General features: G+C 39.9%; 1 protein-coding gene across 1 annotated transcript in view; it reads right to left on the reverse strand.

Annotated features, from left to right (window-relative positions):
- Window positions 1-213: 213 nt before the first annotated feature.
- The window catches only part of LOC311103143 (endoribonuclease Dicer-like), a 51,264-nt gene continuing 33,618 nt past the window's right edge, over window positions 214-17,859 (reverse strand). The window contains exons 25-35 of the mRNA XM_084144690.1: window positions 16,128-17,310; window positions 15,626-15,778; window positions 15,017-15,169; window positions 13,670-13,819; window positions 12,896-13,164; window positions 12,372-12,627; window positions 6,663-6,915; window positions 6,187-6,455; window positions 4,523-4,685; window positions 4,243-4,318; window positions 214-1,438 (exon numbers count right to left, since the gene is read on the reverse strand). Of these exons, the coding sequence (XP_084000816.1) occupies window positions 1,273-1,438; window positions 4,243-4,318; window positions 4,523-4,685; window positions 6,187-6,455; window positions 6,663-6,915; window positions 12,372-12,627; window positions 12,896-13,164; window positions 13,670-13,819; window positions 15,017-15,169; window positions 15,626-15,778; window positions 16,128-17,310 (3,091 nt within the window). The 3' untranslated portion in view covers window positions 214-1,272. The remainder of the gene's footprint in view (window positions 1,439-4,242; window positions 4,319-4,522; window positions 4,686-6,186; window positions 6,456-6,662; window positions 6,916-12,371; window positions 12,628-12,895; window positions 13,165-13,669; window positions 13,820-15,016; window positions 15,170-15,625; window positions 15,779-16,127; window positions 17,311-17,859) is intronic.

Consider the following 17,859-nt stretch of genomic DNA (forward strand, 5'->3'; position numbering starts at 1 on the left):
GGTATCCAAAAGACATTACTTGAGACCAAAGTTGTCGACTTATGTCATAATAATAAACATTTAATATCTCTTTCTGTTTGCTCTAGATATATTGATATATTTATAATGTTTATATAAGCCATCCAGTTGCCATGGTTATTAATACATAAGCTACACAAACATGCATCCTCGAGTGCTGTTTAAAAACTATTTTTAATTTACAGTAACCGGGAATGTTGAATTCCTATTCTTTTTTTCAGGATACGAGGGAGGGCCTTAGTATGTAAGGCAAATAATATTTATATTTAATCATAAATGTATATATATTGTTACGTATGGGATTTTGTTGTCCATCCGACCACACAATTCTTAACATAACAGACCCTAATGGAATAAGTGCAATAATGACTGAGGGTACATCCCAAATGGCACCCTATTCCCTATATAGTCCACTACTTTTGACCAGGGCCTATAGGGTCCTATATTGGGGATAGGGTGCCATTTTAGACGCATCCTAAGAATACCATCTCAAGACAGAGTTCAGACAGAGGTGGGCCACACTGGTTGTCTTCACCAGTGGTCTGGCCTCTGTTTGCCATGTCCTTAGCAATAGCATTTAAAAAACCGCTTTAAAAAAACTGGCACTAGTGCACACACTGAGGAGTATAGCGTTTTTCGTATTTTTTGATTTACACCTTTGATTTGAACTATGTACAAATCTAATACTACTCATAATACGCATACGCCTAATATCTCACTGACACAAAGCAAAAGTTAAACAAAACAAAACAAGTCAAAAATAATTATAATTAAGAAAAAGTGAGAAATAAACAAAGCGACACCTGACTTTTTTTTCTTTTTAACACTTTGCTATATGTTAATAAAGCACTCTCGTGATTACACAAAGCAGAGAACAGAAGGAAAGTAAAGATTGTGTTTGCAACAACAACAAAAAAAATGTAATGTGAAATCCGTTACAACTAGATCAGCTCTCGTTGTCACTTCCCCATGTCTCCACAGAACGTTCCCTGGCTGCCCTGGTTGTGCCATTGTGGGCTGAAGATACAGGACTAATGCTGCACTGTGTTGGTAGCTAGCATCAGTTGCTAGCACTGGTAGCTACTGGTTAGCATCAGTAGTTAGCATCAGTGGCGACTAGCTAACATCAGTAGCTAGCTAGTATCAGTGGCTACTGGCTAGCGACAGTTGTAGATAGCATCAGTTGCTAGCACTGGTAGCTACTGGTTAGTATCAGTAGCTAGCACCAGTAGCTAGCTAGTTAGCGTGTGAAGCTCAGTTGTTTGGGACCTGAGGTTGGTTGGCTTTGAGGCTGCGCAGGGCCCGGCGTGCGGCGGCAGACTTGGCGATCCGGTAGCTGCGGCCCACGCCTTTGAACTTGCCTTTGCCCACAACCTCCACTGTTACACGGACCTTCCCGTCATACGTCCGTTCCGCAGGGCTGAAGAGGGGGGCATTGAATTACACATAGGACACTAGAAGGACATTGGCATCCTGGCAACATAATACCTTTTTTTGCCATCTTGGTCAGGAAAGCTTTCATTCTAGAAACTGATGAAATATTGTACAAAACAATGCATATGTGATTAATAGACTATATGGGGTAGGGGGTGAATTAATAGAAAAAAGGGGAGAGAACACAATAATTGCAATCAAGTAAGTAAGCTAAAACTGTTCACAAAAAAAAAAATATATATATATATTTATATTACACACACAACCGGTCAAAAGTTTTAGAACACCACCTACTCATTCAAGGGTTTCTTAATTTTTTACTATTTTCTATATTGTAGAATATAGCTCAAATAAGCAAAGAGAAACAACAGTCCATCATTACTTTAAGACATGAAGGTCAGTCAATACGGAACATTTCAAGAACTTTGAAAGTTTCTTCAAGTGCAGTCGCAAACACCATCAAGCGCTATGATGAAACTGGCTCTCATGAGGACCACTACAGGAATGGAAGACCCAGAGTTACGTCTGCTGCAGAGGATACGTTCATTAGAGTTACCAGCCTCAGAAATTGAAACCAAAATAAATGCTTCATAGTTCCAAGTAACAGACACATCTCAACATCAACTGTTCAGAGGAGACTGTGTGAATCAAGCCTTCATGGTCAAATTGCTGCAAATAAACCACTACTAAAGGACACCAATAAGAAGAAGAGATTTGCTTAGGCCAAGAAACACGAGCAATGGACATTAGACCGGTGGAAATGTGTCCTTTGGTCTGGAGTCCAAATTGGAGATTTTAGTGTGTAAGGGCTATTTTACCAAGAAGGAGAGTAAGGGAGTGCTGCATCAGATGACCTGGCCTCCACAATCCCCTGACCTCAACCCAATTGAGATGGTTTGGGATGAGTCGGACGGCAGAGTGAAGGAAAAGCAGCCAACAAGTGCTCAGCATAGGTGGGAACTCCTTCAAGACTGTTGGAAAAGCATTCCAGGTGAAGCTGGTTGAGAGTATGCAAAGCTGTCATCAAGGCAAAGGGTGGCTATTTGAAGAATTTCAAATATAAAATATATTTTGATTTGTTTAACACTTTTTTGGTTACTACATGATTCCATATGTGTTATTTCATAGTTTTGAGGTCTTCACTATTATTCTACAACTTATAAAATAGTAAAAATAAAGAAAAACCCTTGAATGAGTAGGTGTTCTAAAACGTTTGACCGGTAGTGCGCGCGCACACAGCATTTTTCCACATTTTGTTACTTTACAGCCGTATTCTAAAATTGATTAAATTAATTTTGTTTCTCATCAATCTAAACAATATACCCCATAATGACAAAGTGAAAATAGTTTTGTTTGACATTTTTGCAAATAAAAAAACAGAAATACCTTATTTACATAAGTATTCAGACCCTTTGCTATGAGACTCGAAATTGAGCTCAGGTGCATCCTGTTTCCATTGATCATCCTTCAGATGTTTCTACAACTTGATTGGAGTCCACCTGTGGTAAATTCAATTGATTGGACATGATTTGGAAAGGCACACACCTGTCTATATAAGGTTCCACAGTTTACAGTGCATGTCAGAGCGAAAAGCAAGCCATGAGGTCAAAGGAATTGTACGTAGAGCTCCGAGACAGGATTGTGTCGAGTCACATATCTGGGGAAGGGTACCAAAACATTTCGGCAGCATTTAAGGTCCCCAAGAACACAGTGGCCTCCATCATTCTTAAATGGAAGAAGTTTGGAACAACCAATACTTTTCCTAGAGCTGACCGCCCGGCCAAACTGAGAAATCAGGGGAGAAGGGCCTTCGTCAGGGAGGTGACCAAGAACCCGATGGCCACTCTGACAGAGCTCCAAAGTTCCTCTGTGGAGATGAGCACTCCACCAAATCAGACATTTATGGTAGAGTGGCCAGATGGAAGCCACTCCTCAGTAAAAGGCACATGACAGCCCGCTTGGAGTTTGCCAAAAGGCACCTAAAAGACTCTCAGACCATGAGAAACAAGATTCTCTGGTCTGATTAAATCAAGATTGAACTCTTTGGCCTGAATGCCAAGCGTCACGTCTGGAAGAAACCTGGCACCATCCCTACGGTGAAGTATGGTGGTGGCAGCATCATGCTGTGGGGATGTTTTTCAGTGGTAGGGACTGGGAGACTAGTCAGGATCGAGGGAAAGATGAACGGAGCAATGTACAGAGAGATCCTTGATGAAAACCTGCTCTAGAGCGCTCAGGACCTCAGACTGGGGCGAAGGTTCACGTTCCAACAGGACAACAACCCTAAGCACATTGCCAAGACAACGCAGGAGTCGCTTCAGGATAAGTCTCTGAATGTCCTTGAGTGGCCCAGCCAGAACCCGGACTTGAACCAGATCGAACATCTCTGGAGAGACCTGAAAATAGCTGTGACGCTCCCCATCCAACCTGACAGAGCTTGAGAGGATCTGCAGAGAAACTCCCCAAATACAGGTGTGCCAAGCTTGTAGCGTCACACCCAAGAAGACTCAAGGCTGTATTCTCTGCCAAAGGTGCTTCAACAAAGTACTGAGTAAAGGGTCTGAATACTCATGTAAATGTGATATCAGGTTGTTTGTTTTATGATAAATGTACAAAAAATTCTAAAACCTGTTTTTGCATTGTCATTATGGGGTATTGTGTGTAGATTGATGAGGAAAATAAACAATTTAATCAATTTTAGAATAAGGCTGTAACGTAACAAAATGTGGACAAAGTTAAGGGGTCTGAATTCCGAATGCACTGTATACACACACACAGAAATCTTCCTACCTGAATTTGGCTGTCTCAGGCTCCATCTCCAACAGCTCCCGCACTGGAGAGCGAGGGACATTAGCCGAGAATTTCTCTGCGAGGGAAAATAAAAACGTTATAACACAAACCCTCATCTTTTTAACTCCTCAATATGATGCATCACTTGGAGAAACAAATATGAGAACATTAATATTTAGTAAATCATTCGAACTAAAAGCCTCCTGCATGAACTGCCAAACAATCAGAAAATAGGAAATTAAAACGTGGGAGAAGTTTCTCTCCGTTTCTCTCCTCTTACCTATAAGTGGCCTCATCATTGGATAATACACTTGCCACACTGTCTCCAGTGACATCCTGCTATCCATGTAAATTGCTCCGGCTAGTGACTCAAATATGTCTCCCATTGCCTTGGGGACCTCAATGTCCTCCTCTTTCGCCTCGTCTTCCTCTGAGCGCCGCAGCTGAAAGAAAGGGGGAATAACAGATGACGCAAAAAAATATGTTGTTAAGGTGGGGGAAAATGTTATCTCGAGTGGATTTAATGTTTTGCTCTAGTATGGCAGCTTTCTAATAACTCGGACTGAACATTGTCACCCATTTGATATGATATTCAAATCTACTAACAAATGTGCTAAGAAAAAAGTAAATGTTAGCTTTAGAGTGAATTTAGCATTTTCCTTTGGAAAGTGAATATCTGAGGAAAGAAATATCCATTACACTCCTCATTTTCTGTATAGTCCTACATCGACATATTACCGTACACATTTAGTCTGCAAGCTTTAATAGCTCAAGACAAGTGTTGAATTCAAGTAATACAAGTATTAAACTGTATTAAAAAGCTCCAATGAAACAGTTTTTACCTCAATATTAAATCATTTCAGGGTAACAATGAAGTACCTTACTGTGATTGTTTTAAAACTTCAAAACTTAGCTTCTTAGCGAAGAGCAATTTCTCAAGAAATAATTTTGCTAGGGCTGTCTGGGAGTGGTCTGAGTAAAGTGGGAAACTGAAAATTAGCTGTTGTTGGCAGAGAGGTTTGGAAGTCTTTCTTATTGGTCTATTAACTAATTTACCACCTGATGTCACCAGGCAGACCAAAACTCCATCTCACCAAAACAGGCTGAAATTTCAGATGGTATTTTCAAACAGCTCTTACACTAAAAGGGCATTATCATAATTTTCCATTTCACAGTATTATTCCAAACTCTGTGTGGAAATGTATATAAAACACAGGAAAATCACATTTTTGATTAAAGTTATTACTGTATTAAGTTTAATACCAAATACAAAGTCAGCTGTACCCTCACACACTCTGGAGACCCAGAGACCCCGCCGTCCAGTTGTGCTATTAAGGGAAATATTTCCTCTTTACTGTATCCAAAGTTGTCCCTTGGGCATAAAACCAGCTCTGCTCAAACGAGATCTGATTCACTGCCAAGATAGGCATTTCATTCTTTTTTTAAATCCAACTGTCTTTCTTTTCTTTCTTTTTTATACTGAAAACTCACAAATCTAAATCTAAAACAGATTCATATGAACTGACAGCCTGTGTTTTGGGACTTTTTTGTTAAGGGCAGAAAAAACATGATTATGTCCCACAAAACATATTTAAAATGTTAGTAATTATCAACAAGGCCAAAAGCTATCATTATGTCTCTGCAAAGATTTCTTGGTGGACATATACACTGGGGTATGCTGGGAAAATTGGGAACAGCAGAACAAGAGAAGTACAACAGATGTACACCCACTACGACAAACAAACACCCGAAAACACACATAACTTTTGTTCCACATCCATAAAGCACCAGTAAATACACTACTACAACAAACACACTTCTTCACCAAGGATGCGTCCCAAATGGCACCCTGTTCCTTATATAGTGCACCTTCTACAGGGAGCCATTTGAGATGCAATCAAACTTCACAATCCCGGGGATGGGACCACCTAACCCTAAACCCACCTCAGAGTCCATGCCTTGCATCTCGTTCTTCTCCAGCTGGAATTGCACAAAGTCGTCGATGACGTGAAACAGCTCGGGCGACACAGCCTTGAAGTACTTGTGGAAGTCGTACTGGACGGCCAGGGAGGCGAAGATGGTGTTGTTGACCAACGCCGAGCGCAGGTCTGTGAGCACGCCGGGAGAGTGTTGGCGCGGGTCTTCATAAAGGTGCTTCGTTATGAGGTAGTCTAAAATTGCATCGCCAAGAAACTCAAGTCTCTGGTAACAATCTGGGAAAGAGAGAAAATGAGGGAGGGAGGGGGGATGGAGAGGAAGTATGAGGGAGAGGAAGTGTCAATCATTTTACAATGTAACAAAATTATATTAGAGGCTGGAATCAAGTTTTTACTCAGTTTTTAGAAACAATGCAATCTTATGTGTTCCTTCATTAGGATGAATCTATTTTGAATTAGATTCCGTAGGAAACTCATGCTTACCTGTAATGGTGTTGTAATGGTAGGAGGCGTGAGTGAAGGCCTGCAGCAGGTAGGCCTTGTTCTGGAAGGTGTAGCAGATCTTCCTCTCAAAGTTCTCAAAGCCGGAGATGAGGTGGTTGAGGGTGCGCTCGGCGTCCGGGTGGTCGAAGATACAGCGGGGTGGGATCTTCAGCCAGCCATACTGGAGGTCAAGGTTGGCGACCTCTGTGACCCCGCCCTTCTCCTTCAGCCTCCTCCTCTCCACCGGTAACACCTGTTTCATGGTAGATTGTATTACTTAGTTATGCTTCATAGGTCACATAGTTGCTTTGGATAAAAGCGTCTGCTAATAATCATCATCAGCGTGATGACACACAACATGACCAGTCAAAACAGTATCACAGGCATCAATCACCTTGAGGAACATTATGACTAGTCTAATAGATTAGAGTCTACATTAACACAACAATAGAGTTAGTTTAATAGATCAGTCTACATTAACACAACAGCAGAGTTAGTTTATTAGATTAGAGTCTACATTAACACAACAGTAGAGTTAGTTTAATAGATTAGAGTCTACATTAACACAACAGTAGAGTTAGTTTAATAGATTAGAGTCTACATTAACACAACAGTAGAGTTAGTTTAATAGATCAGTCTACATTAACACAACAGTAGAGTTAGTCTAATAGATTAGAGTCTACATTAACACAACAGCAGAGTTAGTTTATTAGATTAGAGTCTACATTAACACAACAGTAGAGTTAGTTTAATAGATCAGTCTACATTAACACAACAGTAGAGTTAGTTTAATAGATCAGAGTCTACATTAACACAACAGCAGAGTTAGTTTAATAGATTAGAGTCTACATTAACACAACAGTAGAGTTAGTTTAATAGATCAGAGTCTACATTAACACAAAAGCAGAGTTAGTTTAATAGATTAGAGTCTACATTAACACAACAGTAGAGTTAGTTGAATAGATCAGTCTACATTAACACAACAGCAGAGTTAGTTTAATAGATTAGAGTCTACATTAACACAACAGTAGAGTTAGTTTAATAGATCAGTCTACATTAACACAACAGTAGAGTTAGTTTAATAGATCAGTCTACATTAACACAACAGTAGAGTTAGTTTAATAGATCAGTCTACATTAACACAACAGTAGAGTTAGTTTATTAGATTAGAGTCTACATTAACACAACAGTAGAGTTAGTTTAATAGATTAGAGTCTACATTAACACAACAGTAGAGTTAGTTTATTAGATTAGAGTCTACATTAACACAACAGTAGAGTTAGTTTAATAGATTAGAGTCTACATTAACACAACAGCAGAGTTAGTTTAATAGATCAGTCTACATTAACACAACAGTAGAGTTAGTTTAATAGATCAGTCTACATTAACACAACAGTAGAGTTAGTTTAATAGATCAGTCTACATTAACACAACAGTAGAGTTAGTTTATTAGATTAGAGTCTACATTAACACAACAGTAGAGTTAGTTTAATAGATTAGAGTCTACATTAACACAACAGTAGAGTTAGTTTATTAGATTAGAGTCTACATTAACACAACAGTAGAGTTAGTTTAATAGATTAGAGTCTACATTAACACAACAGCAGAGTTAGTTTAATAGATCAGTCTACATTAACACAACAGTAGAGTTAGTTTAATAGATTAGAGTCTACATTAACACAACAGTAGAGTTAGTTTAATAGATTAGAGTCTACATTAACACAACAGCAGAGTTAGTTTAATAGATCAGTCTACATTAACACAACAGTAGAGTTAGTTTAATAGATTAGTCTACATTAACACAACAGTAGAGTTAGTTTAATAGATTAGAGTCTACATTAACACAACAGTAGAGTTAGTTTAATAGATCAGTCTACATTAACACAACAGTAGAGTTAGTTTAATAGATTAGAGTCTACATTAACACAACAGTAGAGTTAGTTTAATAGATCAGTCTACATTAACACAACAGTAGAGTTAGTTTAATAGATCAGTCTACATTAACACAACAGTAGAGTTAGTTTAATAGATCAGTCTACATTAACACAACAGTAGAGTTAGTTTAATAGATTAGAGTCTACATTAACACAACAATAGAGTTAGTTTAATAGATCAGTCTACATTAACACAACAGTAGAGTTAGTCTAATAGATTAGAGTCTACATTAACACAACAGCAGAGTTAGTTTATTAGATTAGAGTCTACATTAACACAACAGTAGAGTTAGTTTAATAGATCAGTCTACATTAACACAACAGTAGAGTTAGTTTAATAGATCAGAGTCTACATTAACACAACAGCAGAGTTAGTTTAATAGATTAGAGTCTACATTAACACAACAGTAGAGTTAGTTTAATAGATCAGAGTCTACATTAACACAAAAGCAGAGTTAGTTTAATAGATTAGAGTCTACATTAACACAACAGTAGAGTTAGTTGAATAGATCAGTCTACATTAACACAACAGCAGAGTTAGTTTAATAGATTAGAGTCTACATTAACACAACAGTAGAGTTAGTTTAATAGATCAGTCTACATTAACACAACAGTAGAGTTAGTTTAATAGATCAGTCTACATTAACACAACAGTAGAGTTAGTTTAATAGATCAGTCTACATTAACACAACAGTAGAGTTAGTTTATTAGATTAGAGTCTACATTAACACAACAGTAGAGTTAGTTTAATAGATTAGAGTCTACATTAACACAACAGTAGAGTTAGTTTATTAGATTAGAGTCTACATTAACACAACAGTAGAGTTAGTTTAATAGATTAGAGTCTACATTAACACAACAGCAGAGTTAGTTTAATAGATCAGTCTACATTAACACAACAGTAGAGTTAGTTTAATAGATCAGTCTACATTAACACAACAGTAGAGTTAGTTTAATAGATCAGTCTACATTAACACAACAGTAGAGTTAGTTTATTAGATTAGAGTCTACATTAACACAACAGTAGAGTTAGTTTAATAGATTAGAGTCTACATTAACACAACAGTAGAGTTAGTTTATTAGATTAGAGTCTACATTAACACAACAGTAGAGTTAGTTTAATAGATTAGAGTCTACATTAACACAACAGCAGAGTTAGTTTAATAGATCAGTCTACATTAACACAACAGTAGAGTTAGTTTAATAGATTAGAGTCTACATTAACACAACAGTAGAGTTAGTTTAATAGATTAGAGTCTACATTAACACAACAGCAGAGTTAGTTTAATAGATCAGTCTACATTAACACAACAGTAGAGTTAGTTTAATAGATTAGTCTACATTAACACAACAGTAGAGTTAGTTTAATAGATTAGAGTCTACATTAACACAACAGTAGAGTTAGTTTAATAGATCAGTCTACATTAACACAACAGTAGAGTTAGTTTAATAGATTAGAGTCTACATTAACACAACAGTAGAGTTAGTTTAATAGATCAGTCTACATTAACACAACAGTAGAGTTAGTTTAATAGATCAGTCTACATTAACACAACAGTAGAGTTAGTTTAATAGATCAGTCTACATTAACACAACAGTAGAGTTAGTTTAATAGATTAGAGTCTACATTAACACAACAATAGAGTTAGTTTAATAGATTAGAGTCTACATTAACACAACAATAGTTAGTTTAATAGATTAGAGTCTACATTAACACAAAAGTAGAGTTAGTTTAATAGATCAGTCTACATTAACACAACAGTAGAGTTAGTTTAATAGATTAGAGTCTACATTAACACAACAGTAGAGTTAGTTTAATAGATCAGTCTACATTAACACAACAGCAGAGTTAGTTTAATAGATTAGAGTCTACATTAACACAACAGTAGAGTTAGTTTAATAGATTAGAGTCTACATTAACACAACAGCAGAGTTAGTTTATTAGATTAGAGTCTACATTAACACAACAGTAGAGTTAGTTTAATAGATTAGAGTCTACATTAACACAACAGTAGAGTTAGTTTAATAGATCAGTCTACATTAACACAATAGTAGAGTTAGTTTAATAGATCAGTCTACATTAACACAACAGCAGAGTTAGTTTAATAGATTAGAGTCTACATTAACACAACAGTAGAGTTAGTTTAATAGATCAGTCTACATTAACACAACAGCAAAGTTAGTTTAATAGATTAGAGTCTACATTAACACAACAGTAGAGTTAGTTTAATAGATCAGTCTACATTAACACAACAGTAGAGTTAGTTTAATAGATTAGAGTCTACATTAACACAACAGTAGAGTTAGTTTAATAGATCAGTCTACATTAACACAACAGTAGAGTTAGTTTAATAGATCAGTCTACATTAACACAACAGTAGAGTTAGTTTAATAGATCAGTCTACATTAACACAACAGTAGAGTTAGTTTAATAGATTAGAGTCTACATTAACACAACAGTAGAGTTAGTTTAATAGATCAGTCTACATTAACACAACAGTAGAGTTAGTTTAATAGATCAGTCTACATTAACACAACAGTAGAGTTAGTTTAATAGATCAGTCTACATTAACACAACAGTAGAGTTAGTTTAATAGATCAGTCTACATTACCACAACAGTAGAGTTAGTTTAATAGATCAGTCTACATTAACACAACAGTAGTTAGTTTAATAGATCAGTCTACATTAACACAACAGTAGAGTTAGTTTAATAGATCAGTCTACATTAACACAACAGTAGAGTTAGTTTAATAGATTAGAGTCTACATTAACACAACAGTAGAGTTAGTTTAATAGATCAGTCTACATTAACACAACAGCAGAGTTAGTTTAATAGATTAGAGTCTACATTAACACAACAGTAGAGTTAGTTTAATAGATTAGAGTCTACATTAACACAACAGTAGAGTTAGTTTAATAGATTAGAGTCTACATTAACACAACAGCAGAGTTAGTTTTAAAGATCAGTCTACATTAACACAACAGCAGAGTTAGTTTAATAGATTAGAGTCTACATTAACACAACAGTAGAGTTAGTTTAATAGATCAGTCTACATTAACACAACAGTAGAGTTAGTTTAATAGATTAGAGTCTACATTAACACAACAGCAGAGTTAGTTTAATAGATCAGCCTACATTAACACAACAGTAGAGTTAGTTTAATAGATCAGAGTCTACATTAACACAACAGTAGAGTTAGTTTAATAGATTAGAGTCTACATTGACACAACAGTAGAGTTAGTTTAATAGATTAGAGTCTACATTAACACAACAGTAGAGTTAGTTTATTAGATTAGAGTCTACATTAACACAACAGTAGAGTTAGTTTAATAGATTAGAGTCTACATTAACACAACAGTAGAGTTAGTTTAATAGATTAGAGTCTACATTAACACAACAGTAGAGTTAGTTTAATAGATCAGTCTACATTAACACAACAGTAGAGTTAGTTTAATAGATCCGTCTACATTAACACAACAGTAGAGTTAGTTTAATAGATCAGTCTACATTAACACAACAGTAGAGTTAGTTTAATAGATCCGTCTACATTAACACAACAGTAGAGTTAGTTTAATAGATTAGAGTCTACATTAACACAACAGTAGAGTTAGTTTAATAGATCAGTCTACATTAACACAACAGTAGAGTTAGTTTAATAGATTAGAGTCTATATTAACACAACAGTAGAGTTAGTTTAATAGATCAGTCTACATTAACACAACAGTAACAGCAGAGGTAGACGATAGAGAGATGTGGTGTATCTGAGGCCATACCTTGAGTCCCAGTGAGCAGAGGAACATCTGAGCAGCCCTCTCCCCACAGCTGGTGAGATAGCAGCCCAGCAGGGCCTCCACACAGTCAGCGATGCTCTTGTCAGCGATGCACTGCTCCGTGTGCAGGTCATAGGAGATGGACTGTTTCCCCAGCTCCGCCCCGCAGTTCTCCTCCGACGGGTTCCAGAAACCCACCACGAAATCATCCTCCTCCCCCGCCTTACTAGGGTCCAGGTAACACATGGCGTCCCACGAGCTGAAATCATTCACAATCATTTGACATGTCTACTTATTGATTAAGTGGTATGCCAATCGGTTGTGTACAAGTCATTAATGCACTGTCCATAAATTTAGGTACAATATATATTTTTACCTGTGTGTTATATATTGCAAGACATCGCATTTTATGTATGATTCTGCATATGTACCAAGATGTTCAAATAAACATCATCGATTGTATTAATATAGCGCTTTTCCCCCTAGGTGCTCAGGTACGACTTTACATGGTATTGGGGGCAACTCACCTGTAGTCAAACTCATCTGCTGAGCCACCACCGCTAGGCTCTGAGGGGTAGTGGGGGGTGGGGACCGGGACAGGTTTCTTGGGGGGTTTCCACTCCCCGTAGCTGGGCTCAGCTGCAGGGGAGGAGGAGCGGGCAGAGGGGCTGGGGCTTCGGCCAGGGGTGGCGGGGGCGGGGGCGGGGGCAGGGGCAGGGGGGAAGGTACCAAGGGAAATCTTCTTGCCAAAGGCACCGGAGCCAATGAGCATGTTGTCGATGAACTTGATGTGCTCCTGGTAGTAGGAATGAGTTAATCAATTAGTCGATCGAGGACATCTTCATCGATTAGAAAATAACACATTTAAATGACATTTTCCATAGCTGAAAAGACAAATTAGTTTAAATAAACTACATTGTCTTTTGATACAGCTTTTCTCCATGCAATAAATAAGTAATGTGTCTGGTATGCAGGCATTCATACCTCTTACTATATATAGTATTTGTTTTAAAAAACTAACTCAAAACAATTCTTATTTAGTCACATATAGTTTACAGCAGGTATAAAAAGGTGCAGCCAAATGCTTATGTGCTAGCTCCCTCAATGCAGAACATCAATCAATATCAACATTAACAATACAAGAGTCAACTTCAATTAATCACCATCAACCAATCCCAAATGGCACCCTATTCCCTATGTAGTGCACTACTTTTGACCAGAGCTCTATGCGCCCGGGACAAAAGTAGTGCACTATATAGGGAATAGGGTGCCATTTGTGATTGTCTTGAACTCCTCCCTACATGGTAGTACTCCAGGTCGTCCTCCACGTTGACCTCGTCTTTAGGCTCCTTCCACATCAGATCTTCATCCTCCTCCAGAACCTCCTCCCCTAGCTCCTCCACAAACAACTCCTCTCCAGCACTACCGTTGGCCAAGAGGTCCTGTTTGGCCTGAGAGAGAGCGACAGAGCGAGAGGATGACAAGAGAAAGAGAGAGAAAGAGAGAGAGAAGATAAAATGGATGGGTTACTATGTGAACTGTGTTAATGTCTTATTATCCACCATCTTTAAACGCACCGCAGCATTAGATCTTTGGATGTGAGATGGGAGGCAGCCCTTTCCAACTCAATGACTCATAGACCTAATGTAATTCAATATCTGACAAGCTTCGTCCTGAATGGTACATTTATAATAATTAATAACCCATAAAGTTGACCGTGTGGGAAGTTCTCTGATGCATATTCATTAAATGCTAATGGATCTGACATGTAACATTGTAATAATAGTCAGACCCTGAAGCTGCACACACCACTCACTCTCTGTTACACACCACTCACTCTCTGTTACACACCACTCACTCTCTATTACACACCACTCACTCTCTGTTACACACCACTCACTCTCTGTTACACACCACTCACTCTCTGTTACACACCACTCACTCTCTGTTACACACCATTCACTCTCTGTTACACACCACTCACTCTCTGTTACACACCACTCACTCTCTGTTACACACCACACACACACAGCAAATGTAGACTTGAAAACACAACAACGGTTGACCTCAGTTTCCTCAGACACACACCTCCCTGACTCTAGTCTCTGGCTAACTGGCCAGTCTCCAACTATACCCACAACAACCCACATCACCCTGAACCGTTTCCTACCCTGTTGTTGTTGTCATACTTAGCCTAACCCATGCTGCATTTGAGGTATTTGATTCATGAAAACAATCATCTTTAGCTACAGTCATCTTTAGCTACAGTCATCTTTAGCTACAGTCATCTTTAGCTGTCATGTGGAGAATGTATAAGAATGTGCAAGCTGCAACAACAAGAGATTAAATAGTAATTCATGTACTGTTTATCTAGCATACCCACATACCATTTATTGACAATCTCCTTCAGTATCATATGGAGGAAATGCTGCCTACCAGTTGATGCATACCAGTAAGTTGAAAGCCTACCAGTTGATGTATACCAGTAAGGTATAGGCCTGCCCTCTAGTGGCCAAGTCAGGAGAAGACCAGTGAGTGATGAATGGGGTAGGAAGGCTCATGCAAGACAAACTTCACAAGGCAAATGAACACACACACACACACACACAAACGCGCACGCCCACAAACACACACACAGCATCACGTACCTCATCCTCGTCCCATTTGTCTTCGCTGCTCTTGTCCTGGTTTACCACGTAGCCAGGAGGCAGCCAGTTGACCGGCGGGTCAAAGATGGACACCACCATCCTGCTAGGAAGACCTTTCTTCTTCCCCAGACGATACAGGTTACAGTTGCTCACCTGTTAAACACAAATTAACTATTAAATTCACACCATTCCTCACATACATCATCTGTATACTTTCTAAGAATACATTAGGTGAAACATGTAGGCCTTTGTGACAAAACGTACAGTAAAACAAAGAATAACAAACAAACGCTCATACAAAAAAATAGGCAAACACAACGCATTCCATTGACAAACATTCAAGCCAAACCCTATGTAGGCCCTGATCAAAAGTAGTGCACTATAAAGGGAATTGGCCCTCCTGTAGCTCAGTTGGTAGAGCATGGCGCTTGCAACGCCAGGGTTGTGGGTTCGTTTCCCACGGGGGGGGCCATTATGAAAAATGTATGCATTCACTAACTAAGCCGCTCTGGATAAGAGCATCTGCTAAATGACTAAAATGTAAATAGGGTGCCGTTTGGGACGTAAGCGAAGACTCAGTCGTCCCCCTCACCCCTTCCTTAGGCTCACCTTCTTGCTCCTCATGTAGGAGAGTCGTCCCTCATGTGCGTCGGGGTAGGTACAGAACAGGTAGGTGGTGATGGCGTGCTTCAGGAACGAGTCTCCCAGCATCTCCAGACGCTCCAGGTTGAAGCCGTCACTGGCGTTGGACAGGGTCAGGGCCTGCAGAACAATTAAAAGAAAGATTCAATTAAAACTTAAGGTGAGTGCTGCTCTTTTTTTCATGTTTGACTTAATCTATTTTTTGTTGAGGGCTTGAAGGTAGGAATCAAACATTGAAAACACATTTAAGGGATATTTTGAATTGCTGGACAGAGATTTAAGTTTAAATAAACATGATTCTGTGTTGATTCTAAATATGTGGCTTTTCTCCCCCACAACAGACATGTAAGCATATGTCTAGTATGCAGCATCCATGTGCACATCTAAGTATATTTTGATAGGAAATCTGATATTTATTAGTTCAATTAAATCGACCCAACTCTGAAAAACTTATTGAACCCATCCCTACCTGAAGGATGAGACCAGGGTTGGGCCCCAGGGTCTTGGGGCAGGGGCCAATGGTATCACCCCCGACAGAGCTACTGGTGGTGATCTCCTGGGTCTCTAGGGCCTCTGAGGGGTCAGGTAAAGGTGCTGTGGTGATGGGAGTGGTGCCGGCGGGCACCGTCACTGTTGCTGGGCTGCAGCAGTCTGAGGTAGCTTGATTCACGTGGTGTCCGTCGCCCTCACGGAGCTCTGAGGTCCTCCCTGGTCTACATTCATCGCTAGGCTGGAGCTGAGGGGGTTGAAGCTGGGTCCCTGGTTGGGTCTGAGGGGGTTGAGGCTGGGTCCCTGGCTGGGGCTGAGGGGGTTGAAGCGGGGGCTGAGAGGGTTGAGGCTGGGTCCCTGGCTGGAGCTGAGGGGGTTGAGGCTGGGTCCCTGGCTGGGGCTGAGGGGGTTGAGGCTGGGTCCCTGGCTGGGGCTGAGGGGGTTTAGGCGGGGGCTGAGGGGGCTGAGGCTGGGCCTGTGGCTGGGGCTGAGGGGGTTGAGGCTGGGGCTGAGGGGACTGAGGCTGGGCCTGTGGCTGGGGCTGAGGGGGTTGAGGCTGGGGCTGAGGGGACTGGGGCTGAGGAGGTTGAGGCTGAGTCCGGGGCTGAGGGGGTTGAGGCTGGGTCCGGGGCTGGGTCCGTGGCTGGGGCTGAGACTGGGTCCGGGGTGGTGTTGGGGTTAGATTCTGGTTCTTGATGCTAAGAGAGGGCTGAACAGGAAGAACTGAGGTAGTGGTTTGTGTTGTTGTTGACACTTCTTTTTCAGTCTCCAGTGGCAAGCCAGAACCAGCCGGGAGGCATTGGCAGTTGTCACGTCCGTTGTGAAGGTGTGCGTGGTCACTGTTGTCATTGGCAAATGGGGCAGTGCCGTTAGTGAGGATGCTGGTGCAGGAGGCGGAGTCTGGCTGCTCCTCCTCTGGTCTGTCATCTTCGGGGTGTTGGCCGACGTCGTCCCCCTCAGGCCGCGAGGAGACATGACAGTCACTACAGGGTTGCTGGGAAACAGCAGCAGCAAGGCCAGGGTCAGTGGCTACAGTCTGGCCCTGTTGTTTACAGTTATCGTCACCGCTGTCCTCTTCCTCCTCCTCCTCTTCCTCATCACGCAGACAGATGAATGACTTACTGTCGATGGACTTCTTCCATCCAAAGTCCAGGTTTGGATATCTATAAAGACCAATACCGTGTAAGATTTAGGGGCAGTGTGTAATGTTGGAGTGTTATTATCCAACATCCAAACATCAAGTAGCAATTAGATTTAAAGGGATAGTTCTAGGGCTGTCCCCGTCTAAAATAAAATTGAATTGTCCTGTTCTTTCGACCAATCAATTATAAAATCAGACGCACCCTATGTGTTTGAATAAAAACTAGGGCTGTCAAAAATAGCGCGTTAACGACGTTAATTAGTTGTTTGCTGTTAATTACGTCAATTTTTTTAACGCATTTCACGCATGCGCAGTGTGACAAATTATTCAGGTCAGGAAAGTGGTTGGGAGCTAGAGGCGAGATGGAGCAAGGTGAGCAAAGTGGGCCTATTGACGGATTCAAATATAAAAAGAATGATGATGGTACAGTTAACAAGTACAAGGTTATTTGCAAGATTTGTAAGAAGGAGTTTCAATTTCACCGGAGCTGTTCAAGCTTGAAGTACCATGTCAACGCCAAACATGCGTTTGCTGGGCCGTCAGATTCAGCAAGTGGTTTGCGCCAGACCAC

Source organism: Coregonus lavaretus (genome assembly GCF_964263955.1).
Source record: "Coregonus lavaretus genome assembly, chromosome: 27".
Taxonomy (NCBI): Eukaryota; Metazoa; Chordata; class Actinopteri; order Salmoniformes; family Salmonidae; genus Coregonus; species Coregonus lavaretus.